General features: G+C 59.1%; 2 protein-coding genes across 7 annotated transcripts in view; one reads left to right on the top strand and one right to left on the bottom strand.

Moving 5' to 3' along the window:
- Positions 1 to 24,034, bottom strand: part of Ttbk1 (tau tubulin kinase 1) — a 33,219-nt gene that overhangs the window by 7,747 nt on the left and 1,438 nt on the right. For 2 of the 6 annotated variants that reach the window (XM_013517133.1, XM_013517135.1), the window contains exons 1-14: positions 22,788 to 22,826; positions 21,299 to 21,460; positions 17,083 to 17,230; positions 16,747 to 16,820; positions 16,446 to 16,586; positions 16,179 to 16,283; positions 15,807 to 15,872; positions 15,441 to 15,533; positions 15,237 to 15,362; positions 13,415 to 13,569; positions 12,490 to 12,721; positions 12,178 to 12,353; positions 9,581 to 10,142; positions 4,463 to 4,744 (exon numbers count right to left, since the gene is read on the bottom strand). In XM_013517133.1, coding sequence (XP_013372587.1) covers positions 4,463 to 4,744; positions 9,581 to 10,142; positions 12,178 to 12,353; positions 12,490 to 12,721; positions 13,415 to 13,569; positions 15,237 to 15,362; positions 15,441 to 15,533; positions 15,807 to 15,872; positions 16,179 to 16,283; positions 16,446 to 16,586; positions 16,747 to 16,820; positions 17,083 to 17,230; positions 21,299 to 21,406 — 2,268 coding nt within the window. In that variant the 5' untranslated portion in view covers positions 21,407 to 21,460; positions 22,788 to 22,826. Of the gene's footprint in view, positions 1 to 4,462; positions 4,745 to 9,580; positions 10,143 to 12,177; positions 12,354 to 12,489; positions 12,722 to 13,414; positions 13,570 to 15,236; positions 15,363 to 15,440; positions 15,534 to 15,806; positions 15,873 to 16,178; positions 16,284 to 16,445; positions 16,587 to 16,746; positions 16,821 to 17,082; positions 17,231 to 20,193; positions 20,569 to 21,298; positions 21,461 to 22,787; positions 22,827 to 24,034 lie in introns of those variants that run through there. The other 4 variants (XM_013517134.1, XM_005389756.2, XM_005389758.2 and 1 more) reach the window with 4 other exon arrangements.
- The window catches only part of LOC102019957 (E3 ubiquitin-protein ligase RNF4-like), a 12,541-nt gene continuing 12,105 nt past the window's right edge, over positions 23,599 to 24,034 (top strand). Inside the window, exon 1 of the mRNA XM_005390135.1 lies at positions 23,599 to 23,645. Coding sequence (XP_005390192.1) covers positions 23,599 to 23,645 — 47 coding nt within the window. The remainder of the gene's footprint in view (positions 23,646 to 24,034) is intronic.

Here is a 24,034-nt window from a genome sequence, read left to right as displayed (position 1 = left end):
AGGGTGTTCAATGTGACCCTTACAGAGTCTCTCCCTTGGGGAGACTATGGGGGTGGCTGGCTCCTGCCCCTTGCTTCTGAGTGCCCCAGATCTAAGTGGGGTTGGGGTAGCAGGGGGGTGGCATTCAGGCCCTCCTTAGAGGTCTAGACTTTCCTCACCAAGCGCCAAATCAACCCAAGACAGCAGAGGATGCGATATCATCTGTGTCCCCACAGCTGGAACACCCCATCCTCAACAAGGCCACAACCCTCCTTAAGCGCGGTGCCCTGCCTGACCATCCCATAATGCACACACTGACGCACACCCTCACCCCCCTGAGCAGACAGCACCGCCCCTCCCCAGAACAAGGAAATAGGGCAGAAGGGACAGACAAGAAGCGGGTGCTGGGGCCAGCCTGGCTCAGCAGGGCCACCATCCCCACACACACCATTGGGTAGGGCTGGGTCTGTTGTCCCTAAAACTGGAAGTGCAAAGGGAGATGGGGGTTGGGGGGTCCCCTGGGATGAGAACAATTAGTGGTTATTGCTGTGGCCCCAGCTGCCTTCATGTTGAGGGGAAGTGTGAACTGATAAGATTTCAGTAGAGTACATTTCACTGCCACAAGTCCCTACCCTCTCCCACGGGGACAGGGGACAGTCCTGGTCCTACAGGAGGGCCCACTGCAGTCACCACGAACAAGCCTGCCGGCCCGCACACACAGGACGGTCACACAACAGGTGCACACAACACACGCTTCAAAGCCCCCCAGCCTGAGCTGCCTCCTCTGGGCAGCCCACGAGGTTTGAGTCCCTGGGAAGAACACTGCCCCTGGTGGAGAGCTGAGTTCTGACAGGGGATACAGGGGGCGTCCTTAAGCTCACAGAAGCAACAAATGGGCATGGGCCACCATTTCCGGAAGCTGGTTTTGCTTGGCTCATGCCCTAATTTTTCTTTTTTTAAAAAAAAGTGTGTGTGTGTGCGCGTTAGATGACAACAATTAAAAATTGGGAGATTTCACATAAAAATTGGAAGACAGTAGCAACAACTGGGTTAGCTGGGATAGTGGCCAGGTGAATACAGGGACACTCCGTTTACCACAGTTCTCAAATCTGCCAATTCCCTGATACTGCTGGCTCCTATGTGAGCTGGTGGCACCTGCCTGAAGTCCCCTGGCCGGTGCTCAGCGATGCCACTAACTGCCCTGTCAGCCTGAGCCTGAGGACCCCACCACTACCACAGGTCAAGTTCAGAGCATGCGGTCTGCCCACCTGGTCCCCAGGGCTGCCACGGGATGCTTGGGGCCGTGTGGGATAAGAAGTGGGGTCTTGGGGAGATGGCATCCAGGGCTCGGGGAGACTCACACTTGGATCCCATCCCAGGGCAGGGTGGGCTTGGAAAGGAAGGAAAGCATGGCTTGGGTCAACGCCTCTCTTCCTGCAGAGCAGGAGGAGACGCCAACCAGAAAGGACCCCAAGTAAAGCAACATGCAGACCGGACGCTTGGCCACGCCATGGGACAAGCCTGCAGTTACTGCTCTGAGTCGGTTAGTGGAGTAATACTGGATCCGCCTCACAGGCTAGCGTGAGGCTTCCGGGTGTTAATATATCGGTAAAGTGCTCAAATCATTGCCCGGCACGTGAGAAGCACTGTGTGCCAGTGACTGTTACATAAAATTAAAAATAAATAAATGCAAGACCCTGCTACAGGCAGGGTGGGGGTACAAAGTATGGAAACGCCACTTTCCAAGTGCAACCGAGTGCTGTCGGTTGGCAAAGCTGGCCTGGGGAGGCTGTGCCCTTTCCCCAAGCTGAGCGTAAGTTCTCGGGACACCGGCCTGCTCTGAGAAATCCTGCAGAGAGAGTCTGACACCACACAGCCCCCAGCACCCATACTCGGCCTGGACACCGGAGACCCAAACCACATGACCTCGATCTAACACAGGTGGCTTCAATGACCTTGGCCGTTTCCAAAAGTCAAAGCTGCCCTGAGAAGACAATATTCTCAAGCTCACTTCTGGTTAGCTCCGAGATTTATGGCTTACAAACACTCCTCCGTCACAGAGGACAGAGGACGCACAGAGGATGTCCCCAGGCAACAAAATGTCCTGAGATGGCCTTGCTCCGAAGAACACACGCTCTCCCATGGGTGTCAGCTTGGGGTGGGGGTGCAAATTCAGTCACCTTGGGAATGCAGAGCAGGACCCCGCCTCCCAAGGCCGTGACAACAGTGAGAGGTACAAGAGACAGAGGCGATAATGATGCTGGAGCAGGTGCCATCGTCCTCTCTGAGAGGTCACAAGGCACTTTGGGACCTTAGAGTACCTCGAAGTCTGGGTCAAGAGTCACAGAGCTGGAGCTCTGCTAGGTGGGGAGTGGAACCTTGGGAAGGGGACACCAGGTGACACAGTGCTCACTGCTGACCTGTGGAGTGGACGGTGGAACACGCCCTGCACCTCACCACCTATGCCACCATGCAGGGGGATGGGAAGAGGGCCGGAGGGTGCTGGGTAGAGAGGGGCAGTGCCAGAAGGAGGGGAGTGGGACACCGTCCGTGCCCACCCCCTCACCTTGTGCTTTTGGTTTTCTGTCCTTCTTCAAAATCTACCCTGACCCCTCCTCTTCCGTCTACCTGGGCAGAGTGTGGGGTCACCGGAAACAGCCTGGAGGGCACCAGAATGTGGGTTTGGGGGAGGAGCAGCCAGGGGAGGCGTGGGAAGGGGCACAAGGAGTAAGACCCGACTCTGGTATTCATTTTAAAAAAAAAAAAAAAAGATGAGATTTTGGAGAAATAAATGGTGCCTATGGGAGCAGCGCGTGTGGCTGAGCCCATGAGCCACCCCACAGTACGGCCATCTGCAGGGACAGCGAGGCTCTGCAGACACACACCACCCCGCGGTGGGGCAGGAGACATCTGAGAGGGGATGGGCTGTTAGGGGAGTTGGGGAAGCAGAGGTCAGAGGGAGATGAAGGTGGAGCCAGGAGCCAGGGCGAGTGGGTACGGAGGAAAGTATGACGGATGCCGCAGGTATCTTCCTGGCTTCCTAACACACACGTGTGTACGCACACGCACACGCACACACGCACACGCACACAGGACCAAAGCACCACACAACCTCAACGGGGGCCAGTCACGTTGGGTCTATGTAAATGGCCCTCCCCAGAGCTGTGCGGGCCCAGCCTGACACCTGTCCACGGCACCCCTGCCACAAGCACGAACCTTCACGGTGCTCGTGCATGCACACCACTACCCACACAGGCATAACTCATTGAAATCACCCTATGCCAGTCCCAGCCTCCTCCCCACTCTACACAGGCCCCATCCTTTCCGCCGCCGCTGCTTCTGCACCACCGCTCCGCTCCCCAGGGGACGGAGCTGCCGGTCGGCATGAGCAGGAATGAAAAATGGGAAACTCGGGGTCCCCGCAGTGACAGATTAAGGGCTCGGAAATGGGCAGGGAGGGTGAGAGCAGCCAGGCATTGCAGCCCCAGCCATCGTAGGTCCCACCTGCCCTGCCCGCCTGCGGCTGTCTTCACCGACACCCTGGGTGCAATCCGCTCTGCTGAGCACCTACCCGAGGGAGTAGGCAGAGGGGCAGAGGGTCGGCTCTTGCCACTGTGCTCACAGATCTCGACAGTCACACCCACCCTCAGCAATCTCCTGCTCCACCGTGTCTACACGGGGTGCCCCTGCTGCTGAGGTCCAGCCGGCTTTAGGGTCAGACCCTAGAGGCCCTGTCCTCTGTCCTTGGCTCCGAGGAGCGAGGGTAACCAACGCTAGCGGTGAGTGACGGCACAGAGGTCTCAGGGAGGGGCAGCCAGCATGGACGGCCCCCTGGGCCCCTGGCATAGCCCGCAGGAGGAGGGGCTCAGGCCTCCAGGACAGTGGCATGGAAAGGCCTGCTGGACCACTGGGCTACCCACTCCCCACTGCCCATCCCATTAGTCCATTCACAAGGCCACGTGACTTGCCCTGTGCAGCCGATGATACCCACAGAACTGGACCCTTGTGGCCCACCGAGAGGGTCTGGGTCTCCTGCCAGCCTTTCGGGGGGAGCACAAATCCAGCCATGCCAAGAGATCCTAGATAAACCGCACAAGCCCCAAGCCTGCCACTCCAGCCCAGCACACACGGTCTCCTCCCCGGTGCCCGGGTTTCCAGAAAACTCTGGACCCACAAGTGACTCCAGCCCCGTGCCCCTACGCCATCCTCAAAACCACCACCAACCCCACCCCTGCCTGCACCACATGGCTGGCACCAAGCGAAGGGCCACGACGGGGTGGGACGGAGACTCGGGGGTGGGGGCAGGAGATTACAGTACCTTGGGCCAGTGTTCTGGGAGGGGCCGTATTGCACGGGGGTGGGAAGGGTGTGTGGGTGATTATTGCGTCCTGGGGAGGAACCACAGTCTCTGCCTGCTCCCGCCCCCCACCTGTCCCCTGCATAGGGGGCCCGCCTAGGTCTTGTGGGTGAAGCGGGCCCACACCTGCTGCAGCTGCGACCGCGAGATGCGGAGCACCGAGGGCACGAGTCTGTGGTTGCTGGCGGCCAGGGGCGCGTGGCGCCGGTGCGGCGCCCGCACGGGGCTGCTCTCGGCCGAGCGGCTGCGCTGAATGAGGGAGCCGGAGGAGCCCGCAGAGCCGCCGCCGCCGCCGGGGTGAGGGTAATGCTCCGTCTCCAGCGTGGAGGAGGAGAACACGGAGGACGCCAGTCGTCGCAGGGGGCTGTACCGCGGGAGGGAGTGCCCCGAGAGTCTGTCCTCCTCCAACTGAAAGAGACCAAGAGAGTGGAGGGAAAAGAGGCGTCAGACTCCACGGCTCCACAGCTCGGGGGCTACCCGCGCACAGCCCCTGCGGCGGCCGGCGACCCTGCCTGCCCTCCTCCTGCCTCTGCGGCCAGGCATCCCCTCCTCCCGGCGGTCGGGCTCTGGCCCCGCACAGCGCACCTCCCGGCCCCAGTGCCCCACCAGCTGAGGACCAGCTGGGGACAACTGGCTTGGTCCCACCCAGCTCCTGGCACCCCTGCGCTGCAGAGCCTCTCCAGCAGGAGGGCCTCCCTGCCACCTTCCAGCCATGTGTCATGTGCTGCCTCTGTCCCCAGCCAGCTCCGTGTGCCCTCAGGGCCTGGGGACAGCGGCTGGACTGTAGAGCCCAGCTACTAAGTGTTGACCCCCACTCCGTAGCTTCCTCCCTGGTGACTGAAATTATTGCCCCTCTCCCCCACAGCTCAGCTTTGTCATATGTGAGGCGGGGCGAGAAGGTCCCCACCCCACAGGCTGTGAGCACTTAGTGCAGGAGCGGGGTGCTCCTGAGTGGCCTGGTGTCCTGGAAGTCACTTCAGAACGGGGACAGGTGTAGACAGCGGAGAAGGACGGCGGGGCCAAACTATTTCTCAGACGTGTCTCTCCCCTCCCCTCTCACAGCGCCGCTGGGAAGAATTCTGCCCTGTGTCCCAGGCATGTGGACACCCTGGGAGCACTCCGCTTCACCGACACCCTGGGATGGAAATGGTGGCCCGGGTATCACTGACTGTTCTACCCTGACCTGGGACTGAGGGTAGTTCAGCCAACTTGTGCTGTGGCAGTGGCTGGGCCAGCTCTAAGGGGCTGACGATACAGTTCCAGCGTCCCTCGCTGATGGCAAATGGGGACACACGGGACTTGGCAGGGAGCCTGCTGCAGAGAGGGAGGAAGAACAGGACTGCTTGTTCTCACCCGTCCCACCTGTCAGGAATACCTGTCTTTAGGGCCAAGGTTAGGATCCTGCCAAGCTAGGCCCATCTGTAGGGATGGCACAGGGTGTGAGGCCCACCTGAGAGACTGGGGGACAGAGGTACCCATGAATGACATAGTACACATGGGCACCTTCAGTTTGACACCCTGGCCAGAGTTTGTCAGCTGCCAGGAGGATTTGGGAGGCTGCCACTGAATCCTAGCATACTCCACCCCACTGTAGCCACCTCCTGTGCTCAATTCTCAGCTGAAGTCACCTCTGTGAGACCACCCCAGCTCCCCCTGTCTCTGCTCCTGATGGCCCAGATTATGAGCGTCCCCACCTTCTACCCCCCGACCCTGAGCTGTGCGTGGCAAGGACTGGGAACCAGCCTCATTCATCCCAGCCTGTGGTGCGCTGCCCGCCTTGTGACGGAGGCGTTTCGGCAGCTTCCCGGCAAGTCTGTGTACTCAGGGAGCACTGACCTGCTGTGTTATCAGCCAGTGGGGCCCAGCGCTGGAGCAAACAGCCCTCCCCCAAACCACACACTCGCTGTCCCGCACACCCTGTGCCCTAGCGCTCCCAGCCCCTGGAAATCCGCACCTGAAATTCCCAAGAGAAGAAAGCCAGGTTGTGCAAAGAGAGTGTCCCTGATACCACGTCACACGTACCAAAGGACGACAGACGCCGAACACCGTGGCTAATGCCTGTGTTCCCCACGGGGACAGGTGATAGGTTCTGTGCTCACACTGTGACAAGTTCACACATCACACATTAGCGATTGCACCAACCAGGCTTCCAGAGGGATTCCTCATAGAAAGGTAGCTGGGGTCAGGCAAGGGCAGGGTGTGTCTCTAGCGATTTCTAAGCACTCCACATGGACAGCCATTCCAGTGTGCAGCCCGGGCTGGCCAGAGCCATGCACCACCTCCAAAGGGGACTCTACTAGCCCCACCTCCTGCCCCACTGCCCTGGAGGAAGGACATCCTTTTCATCCATCCTGCCCCATCTGTCCTCCACGGTACACACAAGCCACCACGCAGGGGACCTACCAGGGCAACCCCGGGATTCCGGCCAGCCACTCTCTGACCCTGCACAGACAATCTGCTTCTCGGTCTGTTTGTGCCTCTGTTCAGTAAACACACAGGCTCAGGCTGCACAGCTCAGAGCATAGGCCCTGCACCTGGGTTCAAGTCCCAGCTCTACCACTGCACAGCTGGAGAGACCTAAGCTGGGAAGTGAGCCTTTCAGAGCCTCAGCCCCCTAACCTTTTAATGACAGCAAAGCAGAGTGGGCATCGGGGAGGCCGTCCATTCTGTTTTTGTTTTTTTTTTTTTTTTTCAGTACCAGAAATCGAACTCACAACCTCACACGCAGGCGCTGTGCCGCTGAGCTAAATCCCCAGCCCCTCAGTCCTTATAAGTCAGAGTTGCCTGGTCACGGTACTGGGGTAGGGAGCACACATATACACAGATAGCGCTGAGACCAGGGTTAAGTTGGAGCTGGCCTCCTCGTCCTTAGGATGATTACTCTCTGTCATTATCCTTCCAGCTGTGAGCACCCACACAGCCATTGTGCCCTGCACACTCGAGCCCTGCCATGTGCCCCCTACATGCCTGTGTGTGTGCTCATGTTCAGGTGCACATGTGGGACACAGCCACATGCCTAGGCACACTCGAGCTCACTGTGCCAGGACACGGATAAACACAAACATGGTGGCAGAAAGCTGAGCAACCTCAGTCTATGAACACTGGGGACACTGAGGCTCACCAACACCTCACCCCCAAAGGCCCACAACTCACCTCTTCTGGCCATGTCACACCTGAGCCTGACTGCACCACAGACCTGGGCCTGCTCCCCCAAATCTCTCTCTCCTCACCCCCTTAGCTGGAAGTCAGCAAGGTGAGGATGATTCCTGGGATTCAGGCAGGATATGAGGTGAGGGAAATCTCAGTGATGGCTCAACTCCCTCACTCCAAGCCCCAGAAGGGACAGCGACTGGTCCTTGGTCACCAGGAAGTGACCAGAAGAACCAAGGCCCCCGGGCTTTGATCTGTGACCTCTTAGCACCTCACACCACCGCTGTGTGTCGTGCGTCCTAGATCCTGCCCTTCCTGGAGCCTCTGGGGCTGCCTGCTCTGCACTCTGGGACCTGCATACAGTCTGTGCTTGGGGCTGGGGAGGGTGTAGGATGGGGGCACGAGGAGCTCTGCATGACTTCCGCTCCTTCTCCTGCTGACCCAGCACCACTGCGATGGGAGCCATGACCAGGTCACAGTGACAGTCATCACCAGGTCACCGCACCCTGCCAGCATGAAGCCACAACTCAGGCCAGCAAGGACTGAGTGTTGAGCCCCACAAATTCCAGGGCAAAATCAGGAAGCACACTCCCCAGGATCATAGCCCAGAGAGCCTTTCTACAAGACAGGGACGGAGCCAAGCCACCCCTGCCCACAGCTACCTTTCCCAAGCACCCACAGGACCCCAGCCAGGCCTCCCAGCCTGAATGAGCAGAAGAACTGGCCCCTAGCCCTGCACCTGGGCACTGCCCAGTGCACCTGCGTACCCCTCCCCGATATGGGACCGGCGAGTAGACCAGCCCCGCCCCAGCATCCCTTCCATGGGTTCCCAGTCGCCCCAAAGATCATGGACTCCATTCAGCACAAGGGTCACTGTCCACTTCCCTTACAGGCCTACCCCATACAAAGAAGCCTGGCCGGGCCAGCACTTACTGCCTACTCTGACATCCTACCTTTGTCAGAAAAGAATAACCACAGTACCAGGAGCAGGCTTCAGACCCTCAGTCCAGCACTGAGATTCGCACCGCCTGGCCCTCCCCGGCCCGCAACATGCCCGTCCCTAATCCAGAGTCCCGGCCACCCAGGTCCACTCTCTCCACTGTCCCTCCAGCCTGTGTCGACCATAGGAGCCTGCACTGACCATAGCAGCAGCCTCCTGCCTCTCCCTACTATCACCCCCCACGTCCACCATTCCTGTGGCCCTTCTGCCCTGGCGCCCCTCTCATGGCCCCACCCCTCCTCCACCACCCCCAAAGACTCCTTCTTCTCCTCTCTCCTCTAGTTGTGAGCGACTCGCTGCTGCTCCCTCCCTCAGGTCTCCCCGCCCTGAACATCCCCTCAGGTGACCTCACCACCCACTCTAACAGTTTCCAAAGCTCCAAAATCCTACCTCTCCCCTGAGCCTTGGATATGGCCATGTGGCAACCTTTGATACCGGAGATCACTGTGTCTAAATCTGAACCCACCGCCCCTGCAGAGTCACGGAGTCGGGACACTGCTGCCCACCCAGAGGTCCCTACCTCCACGCCATGACAGCCCTCCTGTCCTCCTCCCAACACCTCATGGCTCCAACTCCTTGCCCCATGTCCCCTTGTCCAGGCCACCAGGGCTTCTCCCCATGTTGCCCACCATGTGGCCTTCCTGCTTCTATGTTTTGTGCTCCTTTGAGTCATTGTTTGCACAGCAGCCCCAGGAATCACTCAAAAGTGCTACAGCCATCGCCGCGCTCCTCTTTAAACCCCCAGTGGCTCAGGGAGCCTCCAGTGTCAGCCCCCACCCTAGGCCCAGCCTGAGGCCCTGCATGACAGCCCTGGCCCAGCCTGTTGCCCTGTTGCCACCTCGAGGCCCTTGTGCATGGGTCCCCTGCATGGGAGGCTGTTCTCCTAAGACTCCACTCAGGAGCAGCAGGGCGCTTCCTCTGGGAAGACTCTGCTGGGCCCCAAGCATGGTTTTGGGCCTTAACCCTGTCTCCCTCCATCACAGCTGTGACTGTCGGGTTCCCAGGTGGCAGAGGCCACACACGTGGGGGGTCCCAGGCCTGTCCGCGTGGACTCAGGCGTCAGGACAGGGAGCGGGGTGCAAGCCCAGCCTTACCTGTCTCTGTGGGCCTGTGGGGTCTGACTCTCTCCGCCGAGGGCGCGGTCCCGAGTGCAGGGGTGAGTGGGAAGGGCTGCCGGGCGTTGGGGGCTGCGACATCTCTGACCGGCCATCCGCCTGGCTCAGCTGGGGTGGTGGGGGCTGGGGCGGCATCTGCCGCAGGTCCTCCTCGGCCAGTGTCTGCATGCCCCGTCCCCGGGGGCGGACGACGGGCTCTGTCCCTGGCCGCCTACGCTCCTCGCCCTCCTCGGGCAGCGGCCGCAGCTCCTCAGGCTCCTCATCTGTAGTCCCTGATGTGCTGGGCTCAGCCCCTGGAGGGAAGTCCTTCAGCTCTGTCTCCTTGTCTATGATAACCCACTCCTTGCTGTCAAAGTCCTCCTCCTCGGCCAGTGGCACCGAGCGGAAGGCGTTGCTCAGGGCCTCCTGCTCCACAGAGGCAGACACGTCCATGCGGCCACTGGCCTGCCGGTCGGCGTGGCCCGTGTCGACTGACAGCATCTGAGCCGGCTGCGACGAGCAGGCCTGGCGCGAAGGTGAGCCAGGCAGATCCATCCGTGACCTGCAAAGCCACTGAGTGGGTCAGTGTCAGCCTCTCTGAGATCCCGGGACCACAGCACCGCTGCCACCCCGCGCCAGGCCCAGCCACATCCTACACTGTCACCTTACAACCTTGCTTCCTTGAAAGGCTTCATTTGTTCATTTGTCCCTTCATTCATTCATTCATTCAGCAAATGTTTCTGAGTGCTCACTGTGCTGTGAACAGGAATGTGCAGAAAACAAACTCTACCTCTTGTGCCTCAGGAACACTGGCTCTGCCCTGGGGACCCCGGGGAACCCGGGAACCTGATCTTCCTAAAGCCAGCTGCTCTAGGCTGCATCCAGGGCAAACATCGCCTCCCCCAGGAATCCCCAGCTTGATGAACTCCTCGCCCCGAGAACAAAGCCTGTGTTCTCCAGTCTGGTATCCAAGGCTCCTCCCGACCTGATAAAGCCTCCGTTTCTCCATTTCCCTATTGAAAACCACTTCAAATTCAGTTTCCTAACTGCCCATTCTCTCATCCTTTGTGGCTTTATATGCGCTGCATCACCAACGTGTCCCTGTGTTCCCTGCACAGCCTGCAGCGGGCAACAGTGGACCTTATTTATATCTGTTTCCTGTCTGTGTCCCCAGGAGGCTGAGAGCTCTGCCAGTAGTGGGGACGGGCTCCCCACAGCCTCACCCCTGGAGGCACTGGTCCTGCCTCGGACATCTCTCCTCTCACTACCTCGGGGTTGTTGGGAATCTCACACTACCTCCAGAGTTCTGTGTGTGGAGTGGGAGGATGCGGTTTAAAGAACCGTCACCTGTCGAACACCAGGGCACCCTAAGAACTAAGATCTGGGATCTGTGCCATCCTCAGACACACATGTGTGCAGCTGTGCTGTATGATCCTGAACCTGCCCTCCTAGAACGCTCTGCTTCCCACTCTCCCAGAAGCTGGGGTTCACTGTGACCCAAGCCAACCTGATCAGGGCTCCCACGGAGGGCAGCTCTTCTCTCCTCTTTAGGAACCTCCCTCCCAGCCGGGCGTGGTGGTGCACGCCTGTAATCCCAGCTCTCGGGAGGCTGAGGCAGGAGGATCGTTGCAAGTTCAAGACCAGCCTGGGCTACAAAGTGAGTTCAAGACCAGCCTGAACTGCATAGCGAGACCCTGTCTCAAAAAAAGACAAAAAAGAAAAAAAAAAAGGAACACCCCTCCCATCCGCCCTTCCTCTTTTCTCTGAGTGCATCCAGAACCCTCCACACCGAGGGCCTCTGGTCTACATGGTGCCAATGTAGTCTTCAGCACTGGGCAGGTCAGCCTGGTGGTCAAAGACTGTCACCTACACAGGCCAGTCTTGGGCACCCCATGGAGGTACTGAGACCCATCTTTGAGGGGGGATACAGTTTAGAGCAGAGTCCGGGAGGCCATGCTGAGGTAGGTCAGGAGGAAAGACACTACTTGGGCACCTAAAGATACCCCTTTCACCTGAGGCTGGGCCTGGGAAGACCTTCCTGGGGCAGATATGTACCCAGGCCTGCTGGGGGCAAAGTACCCTCAGGGTCCAAGGAAAGTGGGGCTATCTTCCAGGTACTTCTCTACCTGGTGCCCCCTGCACCAACAGCTCAGAAGAGGCTCTACCTGGCCCCTCTCCCTAGCCAGCCCCTCCTCCTTCCAAAGGCATGCTCCACCCCCACAACCCTCCCCACTCTGCCCTCAGACCCCTTGGCCTCAATCCCCAAACGTGGCATCCTCTGTCTTCTCCTCCCACAGCTCCCTTCCCAGGCACCCGCCTCCGCTGCTCTTAGGATCCATAATTAGCGGCTAGGAAGAGTCCTGGAAACACACTGATCCCCAGCCACACATCTCCTGGACCAGGAGACCAGGTCTCCCTCCTGCAAGCCCTGCCCTGCAGAGTTGGGACCCCTTTCTCAGGCTATCACTGACGCCTACCAAGTGGGACCCCAAGCTGAGCAGGACCCTACAGCACATTCCAGCACCTCCACATCTCCACCATATGACAGCAGAGACCATAGGAGCCCCATCCCCCCGCACTGCCACTCCCACACCCACCTCCTCTCGTGCAGCTCTACTCGCCCATCGGCCGTGGAAAGCCTCTCCGACTCGGGGCTGTTGACCCTCCGGTAGCGCAGAGAACGCACTGGGGTCGTCGGGGAGTCTGGGGGTGCACGCACCGGGGAGCTGGGGACCCCCACGCCTCGGCTCTGCTCCTCCTCCACACAGGGGGTCTGCAGGAGGGGTGCCACGCGTCAGGGGGTTGCTCAGAGACCACTGGCTGGGAGAAGGTGCCCAGGAGGAATGGGCTGGGGCTGAGGGCTGGGAAGCGGGCGGGGAGGCCTGAGCCCTTCTCCCTGGCTCAATTACTTTGCCGATGTTGATCCGGAGTTTGTTGCGGTTGACATCGGTTTCCTCCCAGACTTCAGCCTCAGGACCCCCAGGGTGGGGGACGAGGTGGGGGCCGGGGCCTAGCCCTTCAGGGGGCCTCCCAGGCAGGATGGGGGGAGCGTTCTCCTGGTCACTCAGGTGCTCTCCCTGGAGCACGTCCTCTGTGTTCTCCCGCAGCAGGTCCCCGGGCACGGGCGTCACGTTGACCACTCTGGAGAGGCCAGGTGGGGTTAGGAGCGGGGCTGGCTAGGGCTCCCCTGCTCCCAAAGCCCCTCCCACAAGAACAGGCTCTGGAGGCCACCCGAGGAGGCACAGAGAAGGCTCCCCGGCAGGGGATGCAGCGTCCTGGGCCCAGCACTGCCCCATGAGGCTTCTGAGACCAGATGCCACACATCCCAGCTCTATTTCCTCAGGAGACCCCGTGTCTTTCTAGGCCTTGGCAGATTCCCAGTGGGATCAGCACCTGGGTTCTTTAGACCCAAGACTGAGTCTAAAAGGAAGGACCACTCTGGAGTCATTAAGCCACCTCTTTACAGATCTGGGCGCCATGGCAAGTCCTGGGGAGCCTCCGCCTTAGAGGTAGCCCCGGGCTGGGTGGAGAGCCCTTTCCTGGGCCACCTTGGTCTCGGTGCTTGCCACATGGGCCTGCAGTTCTGACTGTTAGTCACAGACATTCGTGTGTGGTCTCGGGATGCACAGTAATGAGCACCTTGGAGCTCGGGTCGTTCACGGAAGGTTCCTTGCTCCTGAGCTGGGGTCACAAGCTCCAAATGAGAAGCTCACCCCACTTAGTGCAGCAGAACCATTCAAGTTCCAGAACCCTGCTGTGAAGCACCTACTGGGGCGAGACAGCCACGCACATCCAGGTGCAGGAGGACAGCTCCCCAGTCACCCCAAGACTCACCCAAACATGGCTGCAGTCTGCCGGGTGTTCTGCTGCGGCGGGGTGGAGGTGCTCGTGGACAGGAGGGTGTCAGTGCCCGCCTTCTCCCAGTCAAAGGCCTCGTTCTCAGCAATGCCTCGCTCCTTCATGCTGTTCTCAAACACCGACATGATCAACTGCAGGGGCGGGGTGGGGGAGGACAGAGAGGTGACCCCGGGGCTGGCCAGGCACAAGGGGGAGTTGCAGGGACTGCAGGGGGAAGGGAAGAGAGGTGCCTTCTGGGATGGGGCATTGGAAGGAGAATGGCACATTGATTTTAAATGAAAACATGCATGAGATATGCAAATCAGCATGCAAATTAGCATCTTGGATTATGCCCCACCAGCTGGACACAGGTCCTCTGAGATTGGTCCCCTGATTACTATCCTCGAACTCCTTTGTCATTTCCACCATCGCAGCAGAACCTCCGGAGCTTCCCCGTGGGAGATGCCCCTGGAAGGCAGCCTCCTCTCCTCTCTGATGCCCCAGCTTCCCTCTCGGCACTGGGCTGTGCCTTCCTCCGATTCTACCTCCTCAGCAGCCCGTTTAGGGCCCAGCATGGGAGGTGAATGAAGCTGTGTGGCCTGGGGGACCCCAAGAGGTGCCTGTACCAACCACCCCGGGCGGTGCGCACCTCTCCTTATAAAGAGGTCCACTGTAAATGTGCTGTGTTACGCAGCCACTCACACAGCCCCTGGGGCTTTATTTCCTGTTTGCCTCATTTCCTCCACTTGGTTTACTCTTTCTTGGGCATCATGGCTCTAGGAGCAGTGTGCTGAAACATGTGACACACATGCTACGATCTTTGCACATGCAATACGGCTCAGGTGAGCAACAGCTAGGCCTTCTTGGTATGTGTGTAAGCGTGCCCTGTGAGGGTCACACAACGGTGACTTACGTGTCCTTAAGTGATACATCACTATACCTGAACCCACCCTTGCTCTTAATCATGATATCATACCTCAGTTTCCCCATCTATGAAATGAGAGCAATCACCCCACTTAGCCCCCTGCAGGATTCTGGTGTAAAGGACACCAATGCATTTGACTTCAGGAATTTTTTTTTGAGACAGAGTCTCACTATGTAGCCCAGGCTGGCCTAGAACTCATAATCCTCTTGCCTCAGCCTCCTGAATGCCAGGATCATAGGCCTGTTCCTCCATGAATGGTATGGCTTCAGAAATTAAGCACTGGAATGATAATACAGGGAATACTCAGTATCATCAAAGGCTTTTTTTTGAAGTTTGAATGAATTAATTTGAGGAATGCACTGAGAACAGGGTCAACTGTTGATAAATCTTAGCTGGGGCTCCCATTTAAAAGGTCACAGGAGGCTGTGTGTGGTGGCACATGCCTATAGTCCCAGCACTTGGGAGGCTAAAGTGGAAGAATCACCAGGAGTTTGAGACCAAACTGTGCTACATAGTGAGTTCAAGGCCAGCCTGAACTACATAGCGAGATCCTGTCTCAAAAAAGCAAACACAAACAAACAAAAAAGGTCACAAAAGAATCTAGTGGAGTTGGAAGACAGGCGGAAGCTGGGCATGGTGGCACAAACTTTTAATCCCAGCACTCTGGGAGGCTGAGGCAGGATAGCAAGTTCAAACCCAGCCTGGACAATTTAGCAATTTAGCAAGACCGTGTCTCAAAATCAAACATAAGAAAATGAGAAGGCCTGGGATGTAGCTCAGTGTGAAGGCCTTGGGTTTATCCCCAGAACCACAGAAAAGAAAAAAAAAAAACAATGAAGACAGGGAGATGTACTAGGCAGGAGCAGGCAGTGGGGGTGGCATGCAGGCTCCCACCTGGTAGTCGGGCTTGGTGAAGTAGTCGAGGCTGGCGATGTGGTCCAGAAAGAGGTGGAACTCGGAGGGCATGTGCTTCAGCAGCATCCGGTGCTCATACTTCTCCTTGATCATCCCCACCTGCTCCTGCAGGCAGAGGGGACAGTGGAGCCCGGCCACCTCCACCCTCGGTCTCCCTGGCCCATGGGGAGGGAGGGACCTCACCTTGTCTTTGATCTTCCTCCAGGGTAGCTGGCCCACTGCAAACTCCACCAGCATGTAGAAGAGGGACCACAGGTCATCGTGGCGGCCCATCTCCTGCGGGGGAGGACACATCCACCTGGTACCTAGCCTTTACTGGCAAAGCTGGGGTCTCCCTGAGGCCTAAGTTCTATCTCTGATCCTCAGACTTTGGGAATCCCCTACTCAAAATGCCTCTGTGCTTTGGCCGTACAGGGATTGCTCTGGAGAAAAAAGAAGAGGCCGAAGAGAGACTCCTCCCCTCCTTTTAGCCCCAAGATCAGCAGCATGCCCCGCACTAACCTCACCCACTCTGCCCACCCAATCCTTCGCCCAGGCTTCGCCACTCACCCGGTTCTTGTGGGCATTGACGGAGGCATAGCGCACAGTTCCCCGGAACCCGGCCACATTCCGAGGCTGCCGAAGAGAGACACCAGCAAGCACATCACTTGCTGCACCCGACCTCAGCCACACCTCAGCCCTGTTCCCAAGCGCAGCTCTGCCCTCTGACACCCGAGCCTATGCCTGCTCACTGCCCACCATGGGCTGAAAGAAGGACCCAGTTATGGATGTAGCCTCTGCCAAGAGCCCAGGCTGGGAGAGAGGAGCACAGTCAGGGGCCCCTGGAGTAGGGGTGCTAATACTGAAGACAAGGCCAAGCCAGCTCAGGCAGCTGTGAGAGAAGCTGGAGACAGTCCCACCCGGGTCTGCAGCAGTACTCACAGGCCGGACATCCCCCGTGGTGTTGGTGTACTGCCGGGCCAGCCCGAAGTCCAGCATGTAGCACTTCCTGTAGGTGGAGGGCAGCCTGCCCATGGCGAAGTTCGACTGGGGGGACAGTGGCTGTGAGCCCTTCCCAGGTTCAAGGAGTGCCCAGGTGGGGGTGAGGGCTGCAGAAGGAACCTCAGAGAGACACAGAGGAGCGGGCAGGGATGTGCTAGGGGACACCAGGGAGAGGAGGGCTGGGCGGGGCGGCGCTCACTGGCTCACCGGCTTGATGTCTCGGTGCAGAAAGCCCACTGAGTGGATGGCCTCGATGGACTCCAGGATCTGCTTGCCCAGCCGCAAGGTGGTGCTCAGTGTGAAGGTACCCCGCGGCTGGCTGCGGCGCAGGTCGGCCAGGTTCCGGCCCTAGGAGCAGGTGGCAGGGGGTCCCACATCCTGTGACACCAGCCCTGCCCCCAGCTGTGTGGTCCTCCCATCCTGGCAACGGCAGGCTCCTGTCTTCCCTACTCCCACCCCGAGACCCAGCCCAGCTGGAGGGGACAGAAGGAGGCCGGAGCGGACGCACCTGCAGCTGCATCACCACATAGTTGAACTTCTCGTTCCTGCCACAGCCGATGAACCTGCACACGTGGTCCTTCCCTGGGGACACAGAGGGGGCCTCCCAGAGCCTGCACTTCCCCTCCCCTCCAGCTCCTGGAAGCTCTTGGCCGCTCTGGTTCCCCCGCTCCCCACCTGGGCCAGTGCTGGCCCTGCCCCCAGTTCCGCCTGCCCTCAGCCCTATAATCTCTCTAACACTCAAGGACCCGTGGCCCCGCCTCCCTCTGCCTCCACCTGCGAGGCCTGTCAGCCTCTCCAGCCCCTGGCTCCATGGCCTCCTCCCTCCCATCCCCTTGGCCTGTACCTTGAAGCTTTTTGAGCACGGCCACCTCCATCTTGAGGACCTGCTTGGGCTGCTGGGCCGACTCCACCTTCAGGGCCACGTTCTCCCTGGTCAGCAGGTCCATGGCCTCGTAGATCTCACCAAAGCCCCCGCCCCCGATCTTTTTCAGCTATGGAGATAGAGGAGGAGGGCACTCAGGGTCAGGCTGAGCCCATCCTCATCCCGCCCTCAGGGGTGGCATCTTGCTGATGGGGACTCAGGGTCCTTGGAGAGAAGGACACCAGGTCCTTGCTCTGCCCCATCGGCACACCCAGCTACTTAGGAATGCCCTGTCCTAACACCTGACATACGTGCATGTGCACGCACACACACACACACACACACACACAAGAGCAGATGGCAGATGGCAGCAGGAAACACAAGACACCCATGACTCTGTGGAGACGTAGAGGCGGGCCTGCTGTGTAAGACTCTGGACATCAGGGCTGTCCCAGACTTTTCCTTCTCTAGAAGAACAACACCATCACACTCCCTGAGCCTGAGCAACTCCCATGCAGAAAGAAAGTGCTCCCAGGACCTCTCAGCCTGGGCATGGAGGGCCACACTTCCCAGGCTGGTGGCTTCCTGAAGTATGGCACCTGAGGGAAACAGTAGTCAGGAGAGGGGACTCAGCAGAGGGTATCCACAGCCCATGCCCACTGCAGATGCCCACATCACTTCCTGGTCCCTAGGTACATGCCCAGAACCAGGGTGACTTCCGCCCCAGATCGGGCGGGGGGGGGGGCAAAGCGCCAAGACGGAAGGAGCTTCAGAGAAGAGAGCAACAGCAACCTGACCCTCCGTGCCTTTTATTTAGCCTCCTCAAAGCAGAGAGAAGGAGAGGGGGACTGTGGCAAGGAATGGGCAGGGGCACAGCCACAGTGAGCTATGGGGAGGGATTAGAACTCATCTCAGCCTGGAGGTCCAGGGGGCTTGAAGGGTGAGAACACAGGTCGGCAGTGACTGGGGAGCAGGAGAAGTGCTGAGTTCTAAATCTGATGTAAGAAAGCTACAGCACAGCCTGGTATAGTGCACGCCTGTAATCTCGGCATTGGGGAGGCTGAGGCAGGAGAAGCACAAATTCAAGCCCATTTCTGGGCGACCTTGTCTCAAAATAAATAACGAGAAGGGGTGGGGATGGGGCTCAGTGCAAAGGCAGCACTGGGGGACGGCCAGGAGCTCCAGCAGGTGGCAGTGGCAACCGGGCCACAGAGAGAGCGGTGAAGGGAAGATCTAGGAGAAAAGCCAGAGGCTGGGTGGGACCACAAAGGTCCCTGTGCCCAGGAAGCAAAGAGGAAGGAGGAAACACAGCCAGCAACCCGAGCATCTTTCTGGTGGAGAGGGGAGTTAGTCAGGCTCTCGACAGGCCCGGAGGGACAGAGCAACTCTAGGGAGACAATGTCCATCTTTCTCAGGCAGCTCTAGACTCAGAGGAGCCACTAATACCTTCCAGATCCCTGAGCTTTGCTGTCTGGTTTGTTTGTTTGTTTGAGACAAGGGTTATGCTATGTAGTCCAGGCTGGCCTTGAACTCATGGCAATCCTCCTGCCTCAGCCTCCCAAGTGCTGGAATTATAGGTGTGCACCACCACACCTGCTCTTAGCTTTGTTGTGAGTAATCACAGAGAAAAGGACCTGGGAATTTAATCCCCCATTGTGCACAGAGGAGAAACTGAGACGCAGTGGTTCACCAGGCCACACTGGCAGGTTCATCTGCACCTGGACAGGTGAAGGCAGAGCCCACACAGATGAATCCGGATGTGGTCAGGGTGGTGACTACACCAGCACTCATGGTGTGTGCTGAGGTCCAAGCCCGGGCCGGCCGGCCTCCACCATCCTCACTGGAGGGAAGGAACCAAGGCCCAGGATGGCTGAGACACTTCTGACACCCACTCCCCAACTTCCTGGGGCACGAAGGGGATTTCTTTTCCCCTTTTTTTTTTTTTTTTGGTACTGGGAATCAAACTCACGACCTGGAGCTTGCCAGGCAGGCGCTGTGCTGCTGAGCGATATCCCCGGCCCCTCTTCCCCGTCATTTTAAGTAGAGCTTTTCTCCTTCCTCTTTGTCCCCTCCTGTCTGCACTGTCCACCCCCAGCACCCTTCCACCCTCCGCCTAAGGGTGGGGTCCACCTATCTATGGAGCACTGTGATACTGTTACGGATTCATAAAAAAGCTTTCATTTTTCCAAAATCAGAAAAGGAAAAACATGATCTTTTAGGTCAGGGAGAAAAATGTATGCATACTACAAACATTTCCTTTTCACACTAGTGCAGCCATAAAATACAACTCAATCAAGGAAGAAGGGGCCCTTGAAGAAGAGAGTCCCTAGGACTCAGGAGAGTCCCCACCCAGTCCCCCACAACCCTCTCATGGGAGGTTCTACTCAGCCCCCCTCTGTCAGTCTTGAGTCCACCTCTCCTCCTTAACCTGGCAGAAACACGACCCATGGGCCAGCATCACTCAGGAAGGAGACCTGGCTTCGGGGCCCAGTTCTGGGGAATCCTTGAGTCTGGAAGATGAAGAAAGCTGGACTAGAACTGGTCACAAAGATCCCTCCAGCTACGGTTCTAATTCTTGGATGGGCTGATTTTTGGTGACTGCGTTACCCAGCAGGCAGACAGACCTGGTCTCACCTAATAACGAAGGGAATTTGGCAAATTAGCTAATCTCCAGCCTCAGTTTCCACACCTGTGAAATAGGGACACTAGCAGTTTCTCCACCAGGTTGTTGAGAAAACCCATGTAAGCACCAGGCAACAGGCTACACTTTATTGTCTGCTCTTCTCATCCTGAGAAGCACCCTCAGAAAGGATAAGATGTGATTATTTTAAATATGCAACTGGTCCCATTTTTTCCTGACCACAGCCCCTCTCTGGGCAGTTTGTCCTGCTCAGATTTCTGCCTCCCGTCCCAGTCCCATCCTTCACAGAGAAGGGGGGAACCTGGCACTCCACAGCAGAGACCCGGGGCTGGCAAAATTGGCTCTCTGCCCTTCTCCAAGCCACCCCACCACCCCCCGCCCCATGCCCTCCTCCTGCCCCGGCCCCTAGGAGCACAAAGTCCCAGCCTGAACACTCCACACCTCCTCCTCACCTGCTAGGAACCGGCTCTGGAGCCCGGCCCAAGGGGTCTTGAAGGCGCCTCCTCCCTCCCAGGCCCTCATCCTTTTAGGCCTGCGTGGCTGCCTCTCAGTATCTGTCCCATTGCTCTTTCTGAGGACGTCTCTGTCACATTCCTTCCCTCACTCCCGGGACCCTGGAGTCTCCTCTCCGCGCTCCTCCCCATCCCTGATAAGGCCTTGCCACCTTTGCCTATCGCCCCGGACCCCAAGGGGACCTGCGCACCGCCGGGTGACAGTTGTCATGGAGACCCGCCTGCAGCCAAGCCCCACCCTCCCCTCCAAGCCCGCACCCCTGGTGAGCTGAGCCTCCCCTCCACTCGGGCGCGCGAGCGCGCGCGCGCGAGCACACACACATACACACACACGTACACACACGCGCGCGCACACACTCAGTGCAAGCCTGACCTCTGCTGTCCTCAACCCCCCTTCGTCCTCACGCACTGCGGACCCCACTCTCACACTGCTCCCCTGACACCACCGTCCCCGGAGAGATCAGAGGACACTGCGGCGCTCGAATCAGTGGGAAGAAGGGGAGGGGACGGGGGTCTGATCGCCCTCAGGCCTGGTGTCCAAAGTAGCCTCGTCCCGACCCCACGTGGCCCCGCCGCCCCGCCACCCGCGGGGCGGACTACAGCCCCCATCATGCCGCGCGGCGGGCGGGTACGGGAGCTGAGAGCTCTGCACCTGCCGCAGGGCCGGGAGGGAGCGCGGGGCGGGGGCGCCCCAGGCCTGGGTCCCCAAACCCCACCTCCGGCCCTGCGCAAGCGAGAAACGCGCTCCTCCCTGCCCTTCACAAGGTCCGGCCGGGACAGCGCCCGAGCCCCCCCACCCCCGGCGCGGGGCTCTGCGGCTCGGGCCACTGCGTCCAACCAGGAGTCGCTCCAGGCGGACCCGGCCCACGCGACCCCGCGGGAGGGGGCGACAGGGGTGGGGTCGAGGGTGCCGCGAGCAGCCGAGGGTCTGCACGTGTGCGCAACATAAGGCCTGGAAGTTGGATGCCGAGAGCTGGGGACGCCTCGTTCCTGGGGCACCCGCCCTCCAAGTCTTCACCCCCTCCTCCGCGCTCCGGGCACTCACCACCTTCCAGCGGTCCTTGACCACGTAGTTGGCCGGCAGGATGTCGGCCTGCTCCCCTCCCCCACTCATGTTGGTCTCGTCCTTAAGAGCGGCCGCTAGGCACTGCATCCGCCAGCCGGAGGGAGGGGTGTCCGCAGGGCCTGCCCTGGGGGGGCCATCTACCTGGGGGTGGGGAGCAGCAGTGAGGGCTGGGCCCCGACACCTGCACACAAGGAGGGGGTCCACCACCTGCGGGATGCGCCTGGGGGTGGGGGTCAATGGGGGGGTCACAGACCGCACAGGGGAGATGTTGGAATCAGCAGCGCAGCACAGGTGGAGAGGAGAGGACAATGGCATGGACACAGGCCAAAGAGACACGAGCTAACTCGTGGGGCGGACCCGCTACCCAAGGGAGCACACAGGACCCGAACCTACGCTGCTGTACCGGAGACCGGGCCAGAAAGGCCCGTTGGGTCTCTGCACCTCCTGTGCCACAAAATGCCCAAAGAGCTGTGCGTGCCAGGCTTGGTGAAAGGGGAAGACCTACTGACCAGAGGGTGACCCACGGGAGGCCCACAGCAGAGTGACCTGCTGACAGCCGTGGCGATGTGACAAGGGAATGCAGAGGTGCTGGACAGCCTCTTGGGGGTGCTAAGTGAGGGGTGCACGGCTGGCTGACATGCTCACCCCACCATGGGGCCTAGGGTCCAGGATGCGAGCCCAGGGGTGGATGCAAGATAGGGACTCAAGACATGGACCTAGGAAGGACGACAGCCTGTGACCACTCCAGAGGGGCAGGGCAGGGTAAGTGGGGACAGCAGGCTAGTGGGAGCACCCTAAGAAGCAGGAGGAGTGACCAGGGCCACAGGTCTGGGGAGGGTGGACGGCCACACCTTTCTGTGTCTGCACAGACAATGGACATCAGGGTGAGTGTCCCAACTGAGGGACACGTTACCCAGGGAAAGTGTGTGCATCTGGTATGTCTGCGTGTGGTTCTGTACGTGCATCCCTCTACATGAATGTGCATCTCTTTCCATGTCTGTGTGCTGGTGTGTCAGTGTGAGTCTGTGTCTATGTGTCTGTCATGTTGCATGTGTGCGGGCAGAGGGCCAAAAGAGATGACTTTCTGAGATCTCTGCCATCCCAGTCCAGGATGGGGCCAGGATCTGCGCCCTCCTCTGTCCCCTGTACTTTTTACATGCAGGCTGCAGTGCCCTCAGAATCACCCTGGAGGGTCACAAACAGAAGAGAGCGGCAGGGAAGTTACTTAGGCTGGGGATTCCCAAAGAGGACAGTGACTATACATCAGGTGGGAAGGACATTCCTGACTTCCCTTGGGATGGGGTGATTCAACCGGACCCAAGCATCTAGGCCCCTGATCAGAGGGCGGGGTGGGATATGAAGGCACAAGACATCCTTCAACAGGTCATGGTGTCCCCCTGGGGACATGAGGAGAAGGGATCTTCATGGGGAAGGACATTGTCATCCTTCCTTGAAATGATGAACTGACCTGTTTTTCCAATCTGCAAAGCTTTTCCCTCCACCGTGTGGGATATGGGGGATCAGGAGTTTGGAGGGCAGTGAGGGCCATGGCAGGGATGGTGAGGCAGGGTTGAGGGTTCTGGAATGAAGGTGGGGAGATGAGACTGAGGAAACAATGGAGCTGGTGGGGAGGGGCCTTAAGGAGCTGACCTCCTTCTAGGGTGTAGTTAGTGGTTGAGCACTTTCCTAGCATGCTCGAGGCCCTGGGTGCAATCCCCAGCACCACCAAAAAATTTTTAAAAAGGAGTTGAACGGAGCGACCTTTGGTGGGCCTTGCAGCCCTGTGATAGTGGATTCTGTAGGTGAATGAGGAAATTGTCCTGCTCCTTTTTTTGGGGGCGGGGGCATCAGGAATCGAACTCAGGACCTTGCACTTGCCAGGCAGGTGCTTGTGTCGCTGCTCCCATCCCCAGCCCTGCTCCCATTTTACAGATGGGCAACCCTAAAAGGAGCAGGTGAGGTGGAAAACGAGAGCTATGTGTCTCTCTAGGCACCATCCTTTCCTCTGTCCCTCTCAGAAGACTGCACTGAGTTCCATTTGGGGTGCAAGACACACTCCAGAAATTCAGTGTCCATAGCTGCCTCTTGGGCCTCTCTGAGTGTGGGAGGCCGGGTGGTAGTGGGGAGGGGGCTTGGGGAGGAAGAGGTGATTATGAATGTCTTTCAGAGAGCATTGGAGAGTGCAGGGCTGGCGTGTGTGACAGAGAGAGAGGGAGTGGGAGACTCAGAGAGGTGTATCCCCAGGTGTCTGTGTGTGGAAATAAGTCATGTGTGTAACTATGCAAGGTGTGAGCCAGGTGTGCGGGGGACGACTCCAGACTCCCAGGTAAGGAGAGATAAGGCCCAGGAGGGGTGCTGAGAACAGGGGGAAGACACTGCACGAGAGCAGAGAGGAAAGGAAGGGACGGGAGCGATGGAATCAGAGGGTAAGACAGAGGCAGGTGCAAGTCTCTCACAGTGACAGGTGAGAAAGCCACCGGGAGAGGGGTTTGCTGCCCTGCTAGGGTGAGGACGGGAACGGGGAGGTGGGACGAGGGAGAGGCTGCGCGGTTTGTCGGGGCACAGGGAGTCGGGTTCGCCCTGAGCCGCCGGAGAGGAGGGCGACCCTTGTGGTACCGGGTGGGTCTGCGCGCGGGGAGGCCCAGGCCCTGCTGCGGCCCAGGCGGCCAGGCCCGCGTCCCCGTCCTCGCGTCCCCGTCCCCGCGTCCCCGCCCG

This window comes from Chinchilla lanigera, unplaced genomic scaffold (assembly GCF_000276665.1).
Source record: "Chinchilla lanigera isolate Chin_1 unplaced genomic scaffold, ChiLan1.0 scaffold00036, whole genome shotgun sequence".
Taxonomy (NCBI): domain Eukaryota; kingdom Metazoa; phylum Chordata; class Mammalia; order Rodentia; family Chinchillidae; genus Chinchilla; species Chinchilla lanigera.
Note: the sequence above shows the minus strand (reverse complement) of the source record. Positions and strands in the feature narration are given on the sequence as shown.